General features: G+C 28.6%; 1 protein-coding gene across 5 annotated transcripts in view; it reads right to left on the bottom strand.

Annotated features, from left to right (window-relative positions):
• Nucleotides 1–4,864: 4,864 nt before the first annotated feature.
• Nucleotides 4,865–13,776, bottom strand: part of LOC129906841 (G-box-binding factor) — a 173,310-nt gene continuing 164,398 nt past the window's right edge. For all 5 annotated transcript variants that reach the window (XM_055982793.1, XM_055982791.1, XM_055982792.1 and 2 more), the window contains 2 exons: nt 12,387–12,554; nt 4,865–5,349 (listed from right to left, as the gene is read on the bottom strand). In XM_055982793.1, coding sequence (XP_055838768.1) covers nt 12,388–12,554 — 167 coding nt within the window. In that variant the 3' untranslated portion in view covers nt 4,865–5,349; nt 12,387. The remainder of the gene's footprint in view (nt 5,350–12,386; nt 12,555–13,776) is intronic.

Consider the following 13,776-nt stretch of genomic DNA (forward strand, 5'->3'; position numbering starts at 1 on the left):
TTATGTTTTAATTAAAAAAAAAATAGAAAAAATAAAAAAATAAATCCAAAGTAGAAATCGGCGTACAAGGACGTACAAGGACTTTTCTCAGTAATCTGTTCTGTCACTTTGAAATTGAAACGGTCTTTTTGATGAGAAAACTTCTATAATTGGATTAAATGCATTTTACCAACAACAATTAGAAGAAGAGAGAAAATGAGACAGAAAATAGGAACTAAAAAAAAATTTAAAAAAAAATACTTTTTAAAAGAATTTCTCGTTCAATTTTTAAAATAATCAAACAAGTTATTTTTTTATTTTTATTAGAATTCCTTTTCCGGACAGTTTTCGGGAAAAAATCCAATACCAAAAATACTCTCTATTCGTCGGTGCTAATGGATTTTGAAGAGAGAAAAAAGGTTTTATATATGGATTGTGAGTTAGGTATGTTGCTAGCTGGTGTGTAGAAGCTTTTGATGGTAAATATAGGATATGTAGTGTATTTGGAAAATAATACAAACGGGGACTTCCTGTTTCCTGAATGCTGGACGTTAAGGGTACACATACATACTCGTGTGCAATGTGAACGTTCATGCATTTAATATAATTTTTTTGACTGACGGTATTTGAAACAGGTAGTGACAAGGTGTATTAGAGAGTTGGAAAAAAAAGTGACCTGCTTGTTTGTATCGATCGAATTCTGGAGTGGCGGCATCGTGAGTTTCAAATGGCTGCTCTATACTTCATTCTACATAATACACTCGCTTTGAAGTGAAAATCGTATTAAAATTTAATTATTTTTCCGATAACTATTCGTTAGGATTTTTTTTCAAGTTTTTGTTCAAGTAAATAAATCATAAAAAATAAGGCAAACAAAAAAAAAAGAAAAAGTTACACATGTAATTATGGGTTTTAGAGTGAGAACGAAAAATAAACCCTCAAAATAACAATGGAATAAATCCACAAATTTTTTTATGAAGTTAAGAGTTTTATGTCACGAATTTTTGGAGATTAGTTTCATTTATTAATTAGGAACTCAATACTATTCCCTTTATTCAAGAATGAACAATTCTCAAATTAGAAACATTTTCTACGATATTAAAATTAATTTTAAACCATTATCTGATATGAACCTTTGACAATAGTTATTTTAATTTTGGGAATCACTACCAAAAAAACAAGTACCTAATAAATGAATTGGCAGTTTCATCAAATTGGTGCAACATATAGTAATGTATCTATCGTGACATGGTGACATGGCGACGCCGACGCACAGTGTGTCGAGCCCATACAAAAGTTTATCATAAATACTTGCAGCTAAGTTTTTGGAGTTTTAATATCTTTTTTTGTGTTTTTATGGCAGGAATAGAAAAAAAAGTTACAAATTAACAAATTAAACAACATATTACTTTTTTTTAGTATAATTTATGAAATAAACATTTATTGAAGAAGCCACTTGTGAGCAAAATTAATTTTTTTTTGTTATATAAACAAAAATATACTTTTCGTAAGGTTTTTGGTGTGCTGAACTCGAATCCGAAGACAGAAAAATTCTATCATATCACGTTTTTGAAATATTCCCGTTAGAAAATCTGAAATGTCGTTTTTTAACAGTTTTTGAGGTTATGTTCTTGAACATGGTGATTTATTTTAAATAAATTTGTGACAGTTTCTAAAAGAACTAAATGTTTTCTTTTAAAGCCGTTTCAATATCTTTTTTCTATTTTGAGAAATCTTAAGTTGAAGTCAACTTGTTTTGTTTATCTTCTCTATACAAAAAAATCGTATGTTTATTTGCGTTTCATAGCAAATCTCGAATAGTTTTTTGTCAATCGCTTTCAAATTTTGAAATAAAGTTTTATTTGCATTTTGGTAAATTCTTATATCGGCGAGGTTGGTAAATACGCTATATTACACAGTAGAGCGTGGCCGGGTCAAGTAATTATATTATAAATTTAGTACCTATACAGAAAAATATAATTTTTTTCTTGTTGAAAACAATATTTAAAATATTTTTAATTATGTAATTAACAGCTTTTTGTTACTTGTGTATGGTTAAAAATTATAAAAAACATCGATTTTTTTCATTTTTGTGATCCCCTTGAAGCTGTTTCTCAAAAAATGAATTATTTTGAGTACTTGACTCATAGCACATACATAAATGTGAATATCTCTGGTAATCGCAAACAGAAGCAGACCAAACTTTGCCAATATTAAGTATAGGCTTAAGGCAAAATTATATAAAAAAATTATCGATATGATTTTCAATGTATTTTTTAAAATTAAGTTTAAAAAATTAAAAATTTTTTTTTTTGCCATTTATCAAAGAAATTTTAATAACTCATATATAATTTTATAAATTTAATTTTTTTTGTTATACGTTTTACAACAACACTCAAATAAACAAAATAACATTACCTAACAAAATTTTTCAAACATTCACCAAACGTGAAATATACACTCTCAAAGATTCGCATAAATTCCTCAAAATATTTTCGATTTCCGAGCTACTCATGTTTTGGAGCTCATTTTGAATACATAACCTGGGTTATTTTCTAAGATAAATATGTTTTCATATGAGTTGACACTTCTTAATTATATTTTAATAGCAAAAATATTAATTTTTAACAAAAAAAAAGTGATTTTATTCATAAGTGATATTATTCATAAGGGGACGACACACTGTGCGACGCGACGTGGCGACAAGGCGACATGGCGACAAGGTGACATGGCGGCAAGATATAGCCCGTGGCGACAAGGCGACATGGCGACAAGATATAGCCCTCAAAAGCTCGCCTGGGCAGTCATACAGTGGAGGTTTCGAAATTGAAATTATGTTAAGTTTTAATTTGTATTAATTTTTACATTTAATTTTTCTAAGGGCCTAGTAGTGTTACGGGTTCAACAGCATTTTTGCGGCTATCCAATATGAAAAAAGGAATCTGAAAATTAGATCTGTCAAGTTTATTTTTATGTTTATATTAACAAAGTTTCATTTATCATCCGTTTGGCCGGGTATTTGTTGGTGGCCTCGGGACATTGCCACGGCTGCCCCAATGGTATGTACGACTCTGCCTTTAGCAAAGATGAGTTGAATTGTAAAGGATGCCGGAGGTTCATGGACATAAACGCTAGTTAAATGACGTTTTTGGAGAGATGGCATTGCGACTAATCTGACTAAATATTTTTCATACGCAAGATTGGGAATGGCTGAGCTGAATGTCCCTAAATCCAGATTAAGGTACATCCCTTATTACTTTTCATAATCTCTGCGAAAAGCTCTACAAAAGTTTGATGAATTCCCAAAAATTGTTAAATTGTAAAACTGTGTTATGTTTTTGGATAGTATATAAAAAAAATTAGGATTAACAAAAATTATATTTTTGTATAAGAAAATTATCTATCCAAACCCTGAAAAGTTAACAGAAAAACCAAAATTTTTAACAATTAAAAATGCTCAACATTATTTAAACATATTATTCTTTATTGAATCAACAAAAATCGATAAACATCAATTGATATTATTTCGTTTAGTTGTACTTACATACACTAACTATCTTATTATTTTTTTTATTTTTATATCATCTTATTAAGTATCTACAATTGTCTCAGCTATATAATTTGCGTCTTACCCTATCTATTTAAACACTTACGTACATATTAAATGCCCCACATTATTATTATTATTTATTATTAAAGAAAAATCACACCTCTTTTCAGTAAAATAATATTATATTTTTTTTTTCAATGGAGCTTATTTGACTGGATGATGGAGGTTATTTCCCTTATGTAATTTTTTTTAAATTATAACAACTTCGTAAAATGTTTCTTCCTATAAAAAGTTTATTTCGTAACATTCAATCTTTTTGAGATCAATAACGAAAATTAAAAATTTAGATGGCGGCCAAAAATCAAATTTTATAAGCGAAAAAAATATTTAAAAATTAACTTAATTGCTTTTAATAAATTTTCAAAAAAAAAAAAAAATGGAAATGACCTCCAACATCCTTGTCAGACATTCATCCATTTATTGCCATTAAAAAATTATTATTATCATTAATATGTAGTATTCGAAAAATTAAATTTATCCTTTATACTCATTTTATAAATTAATAAATCCAATGACGTAGCTTTTTTTATTGTGTTGCAATTATGTTGCTGTCATTTGCAATGCACATTCCACCCATATCAACTTAATTTAATTACACAATGCCATTTAATAATAAAAGTGTGCCAACTGAACTTGTATTGGCACGTGATTTTTATTTTTATTTATTTTTAATTTTTATACATAATAAGAATTAAACTAACGAATATTTTTAATAATAGATTCTTATACATATAGGCTATATGGCTATGGGGGGTAAGGGATTGTGTATGTGTATAATAATAATGCTAACATTGTTGTTCCATCAAAAAATATGTAAAACACAATTTATTGCACGTGACATTTTTTTTTGTTTCATATTTAATTACTTTATAAAAGTTATATAATGCCTCTCATTTCCAGCCCATTTTTCTGATAACAGTGGATTTTTTTTTAGTTTTAATTTTTAATAAAAATTGTATCTCTATAGTATTTTGACTCCTGGCTGTTGCATTCAAAATGCATCCATCATTCTTGTGCGTATGCTTTATCCTTGTCGGATATAGATTTTTTTTGATAAGCTTTCATCCATCAGGGGAATGGTCCTTATAATGTTGTGATATATTATTTTGTTTTATTTATTTTTTTTCTCAGTTTTAATTAATATTTCCCTCAAGTGATAATAATGAATCGATTGTGATTGTGTTTTCATTGATTGATAAATTATAATTGATAAATTAAATTGAAATTCCGTTCACTTGTTCATTCAATTTTAGTTTTTTTTTTTATATATTGTTGTTGTGTGTCCTTTTTATGATTTTTTTTTTGTTTGCTAACCTGCTTGACAAGCATTTAATTTTTAAATGGAAATATTTGTCTGTCAATCAATACAAAAAAATGGAATAAAAGATTTTTTTTTCTATTTTATTTGATTCAACAAAAAATAGTTAATTTTTGTTGGTTGTTGTGTATGTTTATATACAATAGTAGGTAATACAAAGTAGAATTCTAAAATATTTGAGCGTACAATTTTGTTTTTTTTTTTATTGTTCAATATAGTTTTTTTTTCTCATTTTTACTTATATTTATTATAATGTATATATATTTTTATTTTTTGTATTCTAAATGTTTTTTTTTTTTATTTAATTTTAGTTCTAAATTTTTAAGTTTTCAGCTTAATGGTTGATTTATTGATATAGAAAGGTTTCATCATAGCCATTTTGAATTCCTTTTGTGCAGCGAATTACGTTTATATCGAACGATTATATTTTTGTTTTTCACATCTGAAATGGAGGAAATTAGAAAAAAATATTGAACAACAATAAAATTAATATTGAATAAATATTATTTTTGGAAAAGGGAATATAATATTTCATATACGTTTTTAGGCATAAAAGAAATAAATTAATTAAAACTAGTAAAGTGACCTATTTGTTTCCACGTAGAAATTATACATGTCCACTTCAAAGCCATATTTAAGTATGTTACTCATACGCCACAGTGACCGGTTGATATTAAGGTTTAAAATTGATGTTCATTTTTTATTTCTGACCAATAAATTCTGTAAAAATTTTATGATGACTGAATTTTCAAGAATTTACATTTATTAACATTATCAACTATGAGAAACATATTTTTTTCTGTCTATATCTCACGATTCAGCATATACCACTGAAATGCTTTGCTTCAAACTTGGCAGATAAGAGTTTTTGGTAGGTCCCTAAAGGATAAATAGAATTTTTTGAGCCTTTACAGCTAGAATCCATGGGCGGCGAGCACCCCAGAAATAGCAAGAAAAATTCTCAGGTAAGTTTTCAGGTGTTATCAATGAAAAAAGTTGATCAATTCAGGGTTAATCCAATACTGTGTCATTTTATTGTATCCTTATTTAAGTCTGAATGTTTAAAAAATAATTGACGAATGGTAAATGTTTCATAAATTAATTTATCGACAAGTCCAGCTAAAAACAGAAAATAAAGAGGTTTTTTAGTAAAAAGTAGTTTTGGTTTTTTGTTCATTTCTCGAAAATGACAAAATATTTTGGAATCCTGTTTTCTGTTTTTGTTTAAAAACAAATAAGAGCATCGAATTTTAAGAACTTAATTAGTACTTAATTATTTAAAATTTTGATTAAAATTAGTTTGCATTTTTTTTTTCCAATTTTTTTTTCAAAATTTTGATTTTGAAAATTAATTTTTCAAAAACTGTAACATAAATATTTAAAATTTTTTTAAAAGACTAAGTTTTTGGCCTTACAAAAAGGTATAGCACGTTGTTGTAGGTGTAACCGTTGATTTTTAATAATTTTTTTTCCATATTGAGTCAATTTTTTTTTAAATTGCCCCTCCCCGCTAAACGAAGGGGAATAGACCCCCATCCCATACGATTTTTTTCTTGTCTCGACCCAACCTACACGCTCCAGCTTTTTGGCACATTACTCCTGAATCACCTTGTAGACCAATTCGCGTTTTTTAAAATGGTGGATCTTGCCAGGGGATTGGCGTCCTGAAAACCAGAACTTAAGCTTTTTCTAAAACCCATAAATACCATATCCTATTTTTTTTCTTTTCTTTCAGATTTGAAAAAATCAGCCTTTCTGTATTTCGTTCCACGAAAAAGTCTATCTTTTCTGTACTATTAGAAATTAAAACACGAAAAGCTGTGCAAAAAGTTACTAATAATATGAATTTTTTCAGGAAAATCAACCAATGAAAAAAGTTGTCAAAACCGTGGTACTTATAACTCATTTTTGTATACAAATACTACGAATATTTTGTGTAGGTAGGTAATAAGTTAACCGATTTGAATGAAACTCAGAGATTGTGTTACCAAAAACCGTGCCTCTAATTCGCTTATTTTATTGTCCCACCGCACATAGGGGTATTTAGTCAATTTAGGCGGACAAAACACGAAATTTTAAACTGATCCAAATGTAAAAAATCAACATCCTACTAAAAGTAGATAACTTGCTTAGCATTTTCTTATAGTTTTAAAATTGATTATCCCTTCAGGTGACTAACAGCAGCGCTCTAGAGTTCAAAGTTTTCAGCCCTAAGAAAAAAATAATTTTTTTTGTAATTTAGCGACTGTGCTTACGTAAGTACTTTTTTTTTGAAGTGGATGTAGAAAAAAGTTTTTATGGAATATTGATAAGGAGATACGAAACTGTCTACTAGATGTTGTATCAAAATGTTATATTACTTTATAAACAAAAAAGTGATATGTTGAATCTTAATATAAAATAATCATAAAAAAACAAAATTTCTGTGTTGGTAAGGAGATAAGTTATACAATTTCACATTATTATGCGATAAAATTTTATGTTTTCTAAAGGTTAAACTCTTATCTAATTGAATCTGTAAATGTGTAATGTGTAAAATGTGCAACTAAGTGCAACTTCGACACATTTGCCCTTCTTAAAGATTTTAGGTTTTGAAAAATGGTTACCTTGTATTCAGCATCCATATTTTAAGTTTTTTTTTAAGATTCAACTTCTTGAATTACAGAACCTGAATCCTTATGATTTTTCCTAAATTTTAAGACCTTTATCTTGGCGATACCATTAATAGAACTCCATTTATAAGCGCTTTAACAAACCTTTGGGATCCATTCTTGACACTTTTTTGTTTGATCAAAAAGTGGTTTAGGAAGAAAAATGTTTTCATTGAAATCAACACTTAAAACACTTTATTTCGGTACTAAATACAAGCTTTTACCTTGTTGATGAAGATAAACCGGAAAAATAATTTTGTCCGCGTAAAATTGGCAAATACCCCTATGTGCACCGGTTAGACTAGAAAAAAACCTTGTATATATTCCATTTTTTAGTTGCATTTAAACAAAAAATGCACCACTTATATTTAATTATTTCCATCTCCAGACGAGAGGTGAATAGGCATTCGCTTTTTAGCTAAACTAGATTCTTTTGGCTCAAATTAGTGGAAAAAACTGATTATCTGGTGTGTTTTCAAAAAGGAAACTTAATTTGAAACAAGCGCTGTTTTTTTTTTTTCAAATATCAAAATATTTTATGTCAACGTAAAATTTTTTAGTATCCATATCACAGTCATATAATTAAAGTTTTAATTGGAATTCCGTATCTATATCCGAAGTTAAAAATAAATTTTCTTTTATGTATAATTGTGACCTGATTTCCTCTTTAACTTACACATTTCCAAAGTTTACCCATGCCTTCCTCAAAAGTTTTCCTAATCGAACATAATAAATTATTGTCATTTAGAAAAAAAAGTCTATACCTATAACAATTAAATTGGTATTAAATTGTCCTTAAATTATCCTTAAATAAGAATAAAAAAAAAAAACTTTTTTTCAATAATATCAAAATCACAATCCAAATATCTATAGCTACACTATGACATTGAGATGACAAAAATGATCAAATGCAAAGAGCTTTACACAAAAGAATAGAAAGCAAAAAAAAAAAATAAATACTTCGTTTCATCCTCATAATCCTCCTTTTGAAATTTCAGGATATCATGTAAATCGGATTTCATTTTACGAAAAATCCATTAAAAGTCCCATAGTCTATTGAATAGACCCTTTTGGATGGAACAAATTCGTTCAAGAGTTTTTATTGGCGATTATGATTCCTTGGCATACAAGAATACTCCAGCCAAAAGTGCTACTAAATCCATTGGTGCATTTCTGAGAAAACGGCAACACTGGTCGGTTTTCAGTTTTTTTGATTTAACTCGAAAACCAAGCCTGACTTTGAAATGGTTCAAAGACACTTTTCATAGCAAATTAAATTTTCTGTCAAGTTAAGATGGTTAAAAAATTTTAAAAATTATTTTTGTCTAAAATTCTAACCTAAAATCAAAGAAAAAAAAGTTAAAAAATTGACAATTTTATTTTTTTTTACTAAATCAAGGGGCATTTTGTGTATGTAGCCGGGACGTCCAAACTTTGTACTAATGAAATAAAGTAGAGGTAAAATCCTTTGATAATATGCAATTTTTAATTTTTTTTGTCAAGAAACAACTTAAATGTACCTATTCAAAAATTAGCACTTTTTCTAAATTTTTGACTTTTTTAGTTAAAAGCAAGTTTTTAAAACTCGATAAAATCGTATTAATTGGTAACTTTTAGACTTTTAAAGTAAACATACTTCGAGGGATTGATTTAATATAAACTAAATATGACAAACAAAAAAATTTATTTGCATCCTTATGGCCTTTTGTGCAATTTTGTGTATGTGCATTTTTATAAATTCGGGTCGAATGGATGGACGGAGAGCCATTAGCTTTGGTCTATTGCATAGAAGAACATTTAATACCAACTCTTTTACTGTTTTCAATGGCCTGAAAAACAATTCTTGTAAAATCCGCGACCAACGAAAAGTTTCTCTTTAAAAACGAAAAAAATACTCTAATGAGTTTGAAACAAAATAGCTCAGGGAAATTAGTAAATCAAATTGCACTTTTCGCGGGACAAATTTTTTTCATGGAACGTATTTAGGTGAATGTCCTTATCGTAAAAGTGAATTTTTTGGGATGATAAGATATCGGGAACAGCCGCCATCTTGGAAAAGAGGTCGGTGCCGTTTTTATTTTATAACTCCATTTTTACTCATTTAAACCAAAAATGTCCGAGGGTAGACTTATTATCAATTAAATTATCTAAAAAATGATATACAAATAAATTCCGTGAGTTAGTTAAATTCAATTTTATAGTCGGTCAAAGTCCGGGTTCTTCTCGCAAGGTTAAGACAATATGACATTTTTTCAAATATCTGAAGAACTTTTGATTTGTTTGGGATTTTCTTAAAGAATGAATTATAGCACTTTTAATTATTATCTATGAAATGAACCCTTTATTGTTTTTGTAACCATCACATTGTAGAGGCAACCAAACGTGGAAGTCATGATATACGATTTTTTAACTGAACATATTTGGGATTTCAATAGTTCAAATAAACAATCAAAAATTAAACACAATAGTCTCGAAAACATAACGGCTTACACACCTCATATCTTGAGTTATACTTATCGTAATGCTGAGATTGAGGTGTTCATGTTTAGGAAAAATGACAGGGCATCAGTTCTTATATTTAGAATTTTAAATAGTGTTACTTGAGCTTATTCACATTAATTGGAAAATTCACTTCATTTAAAACCTCGAAAACCATATAAAGGTTAACATTAAAGATTTCAAACTTTGAATTCAATATTTAGACGAATATAGTTAAAAAACTGTTTACTTATATTTTGGTTATACCTCCACTTCAAAAATTTGCTCGGTCTAATAGAAGAAAACTTGTTATTTTCTCACTTTTGGATAGTAGAATGTGAACTTCGACGTTAGATGGCTTATACATTATGTTGGTTACAGTAACGATAAAGGACTCATTTCATAGATAATTCAAAGTGCTATAATTCATACTTTAAGAAAATCCCCAACAAATCAAAAGTTCTTCAGATATTTAAAAAAATGTCATATTGTCTTAACCTTGCGAGAAGAACCCGGACTTTGACCGACTATAAAATTGAATTTAACTAACTCACGGAATTCATTTGTATATCATTTTTTAGATAATTTAATTGATAATAAGTCTACCCTCGGACATTTTTGGTTTAAATGAGTAAAAATGGAGTTATAAAATAAAAACGGCACCGACCTCTTTTCCAAGATGGCGGCTGTTCCCGATATCTTATCATCCCAAAAAATTCACTTTTACGATAAGGACATTCACCTAAATACGTTCCATGAAAAAAATTTGTCCCGCGAAAAGTGCAATTTGATTTACTAATTTCCCTGAGCTATTTTGTTTCAAACTCATTAGAGTATTTTTTTCGTTTTTCAAGAGAAACTTTTCGTTGGTCGCGGATTTTACAAGAATTGTTTTTCAGGCCATTGAAAACAGTAAAAGAGTTGGTATTAAATGTTCTTCTATGCAATAGACCAAAGCTAATGGCTCTCCGTCCATCCATTCGACCCGAATTTATAAAAATGCACATACACAAAATTGCACAAAAGGCCATAAGGATGCAAATAAATTTTTTTGTTTGTCATATTTAGTTTATATTAAATCAATCCCTCGAAGTATGTTTACTTTAAAAGTCTAAAAGTTACCAATTAATACGATTTTATCGAGTTTTAAAAACTTGCTTTTAACTAAAAAAGTCAAAAATTTAGAAAAAGTGCTAATTTTTGAATAGGTACATTTAAGTTGTTTCTTGACAAAAAAAATTAAAAATTGCATATTATCAAAGGATTTTACCTCTACTTTATTTCATTAGTACAAAGTTTGGACGTCCCGGCTACATACACAAAATGCCCCTTGATTTAGTAAAAAAAAATAAAATTGTCAATTTTTTAACTTTTTTTTCTTTGATTTTAGGTTAGAATTTTAGACAAAAATAATTTTTAAAATTTTTTAACCATCTTAACTTGACAGAAAATTTAATTTGCTATGAAAAGTGTCTTTGAACCATTTCAAAGTCAGGCTTGGTTTTCGAGTTAAATCAAAAAAACTGAAAACCGACCAGTGTTGCCGTTTTCTCAGAAATGCACCAATGGATTTAGTAGCACTTTTGGCTGGAGTATTCTTGTATGCCAAGGAATCATAATCGCCAATAAAAAGTCTTGAACGAATTTGTTCTATTTTTGCTCTGGAGCTCGGTTCTATTAAATAGACTACCACTGGGGTTTCTAATTTCATATTCATGGGCATATTAAAAATTAAAAAAAAAATAAAAAAAAAAAACAAAAAAAGTGAAGGACACAAACGACAGAGGAACAAAGTTACTTGAAAGGTTTCTCTGATGATGATTTCAAATTCTATAAGGATTGCTTTTGATTGAAAACTCACCACAAAACTATAAACTGTGTCCTTAGTAGTCCCTCAAGTCCATATAAATACATTTGGTATGTTAATTCTCTGTCATCCATTCAACAAAAAAAAAAGAAAAACAAGAAACTTTCTCATCTATAAACTTTCATGATTATGAATTTGAAAATGAATTCTAAACGAATTTCAAAGGATCTAAAGGTAAACCCCGGTATAACCGAAAATATTAACACATCATTTCGGATGCATGCACATTGCACATGCAAAGTGTATTCTCTAATCCTTTTGTGATTTATTCATTCAAACAAATGCATTTTATTTGTATGCAAAATAACAACTATAGTTGTCAGGACTCTTGAGGATCTACCTACTCCACTGGGGTCCTGAAGAGTACCGCAACTCTATATAGCATGGATATAGCTACTTATTCCTACAGAGCACGAACTATATATTGACGTAGAAACAAACTTCATATAGACAAGGAAAAACTATCATTATTTGTTTACGTACCTTAATATCCTGTTGCGTCAAATAAATCAGGAAGGACTAGGGGTGGGCAATTATGCGGACTGCAAGTAACACGAGGTGTATCGTCTGTGGTGGTGCCTTCTATGCAAACACATTGAAGACAATTTCCGGTATCCTGCGGTAGAATGGCACCAATCTTGTAGGATGCGCCTGCAAATAAGAAAAAAACAAAAATAAAAACAATACTGTTGTTGAGAAGATTGCAAATATGTATATAAATAATAATGGAGGGTGGAAGAAATATAAAAGATTGTTTTTGTTGCTTCACTTTGTTTATATACACATTTTTGTAATTTGCTAAGTAAAGATACATCAAAGATGTACCCTGTAGAGAATTTTGTATAAGGAGCACGCACAAGATAAAAGAAGAAAATATCTTATTTGTTTTCAGCGGAAAACCCTCGATTGCTTTTAATGATTACTTAAATTGATATAAAAATTTTAATAGTATCAATATTTGACAATGAAGATAAATTATTTTTGCAATGGGACAGATATTCAATGCATTATATATTGAAAAAGTTCCTTATTTTTAATAAATTTTAATTTCAATACACTTAAAAACTGTATTGATCAAAATTTACTGAACGGCGAAGAAATAGGAGAAATGATCTGGATTTGAAATGAGAACCTTCTGTGCGACGCCAATAATTAAAACGAATTTCAAATTTGCTCGTAAAATGTTAGGTCCTTAAACCGACCAATGCTCATTGTAATCTCTTATCTGTACATAAACCAAAACTTGTTTCGAGACTTTGATCAAAAAATATCTGCTTCCGAATGTGCTTAATTCAACAACCAGGCATCCCAGAAACTTTTGGTTTTCAGTTATTAAAAGACCTTAAAAAGGCCTTTCTTTTGATGTGTCACTTGACGGATTTTGGGGAAATATTTGAAAATTGCTTTTTTTAGACAAGGGGTTAACTAACCTTGATTTTTTCACGAAAATCTGTAAAAAATAAATTTCTACTTTTTTAAACTAAAAGCATAAACCTGCTCATTGTGAACTCATATCTGTGAACCAAAACATTTTTCGAGACATTGATCCGAAAATATCTGGTCCCGAATTAAATAAAAAAAAAACTTCTATAGCAAATAATTCAGCAGTTAGACATCCAAGAAACTTTTGGTTTTCAGTTATTAATAGAGCTTAAAAAGGCCTTTCTTTTGATGTATCAATTGACGGATTTTGGGGAAATTTTTAAAAATTCCTTTATTTTAGACAAGGGGTTAACCTTGATTTTTTCACGAAAATCTTTAAAAAATAAATTTCTACTTTTTTTAACTAAAAGCATAAACCTGCTCATTGTGAACTCATATCTGTGAACCAAAACATTTTTCGAGATCCGAAAATATCTGGTTCCGAATAAAA

This window comes from Episyrphus balteatus, chromosome 1 (assembly GCF_945859705.1).
Source record: "Episyrphus balteatus chromosome 1, idEpiBalt1.1, whole genome shotgun sequence".
Lineage (NCBI taxonomy): Eukaryota > Metazoa > Arthropoda > Insecta > Diptera > Syrphidae > Episyrphus > Episyrphus balteatus.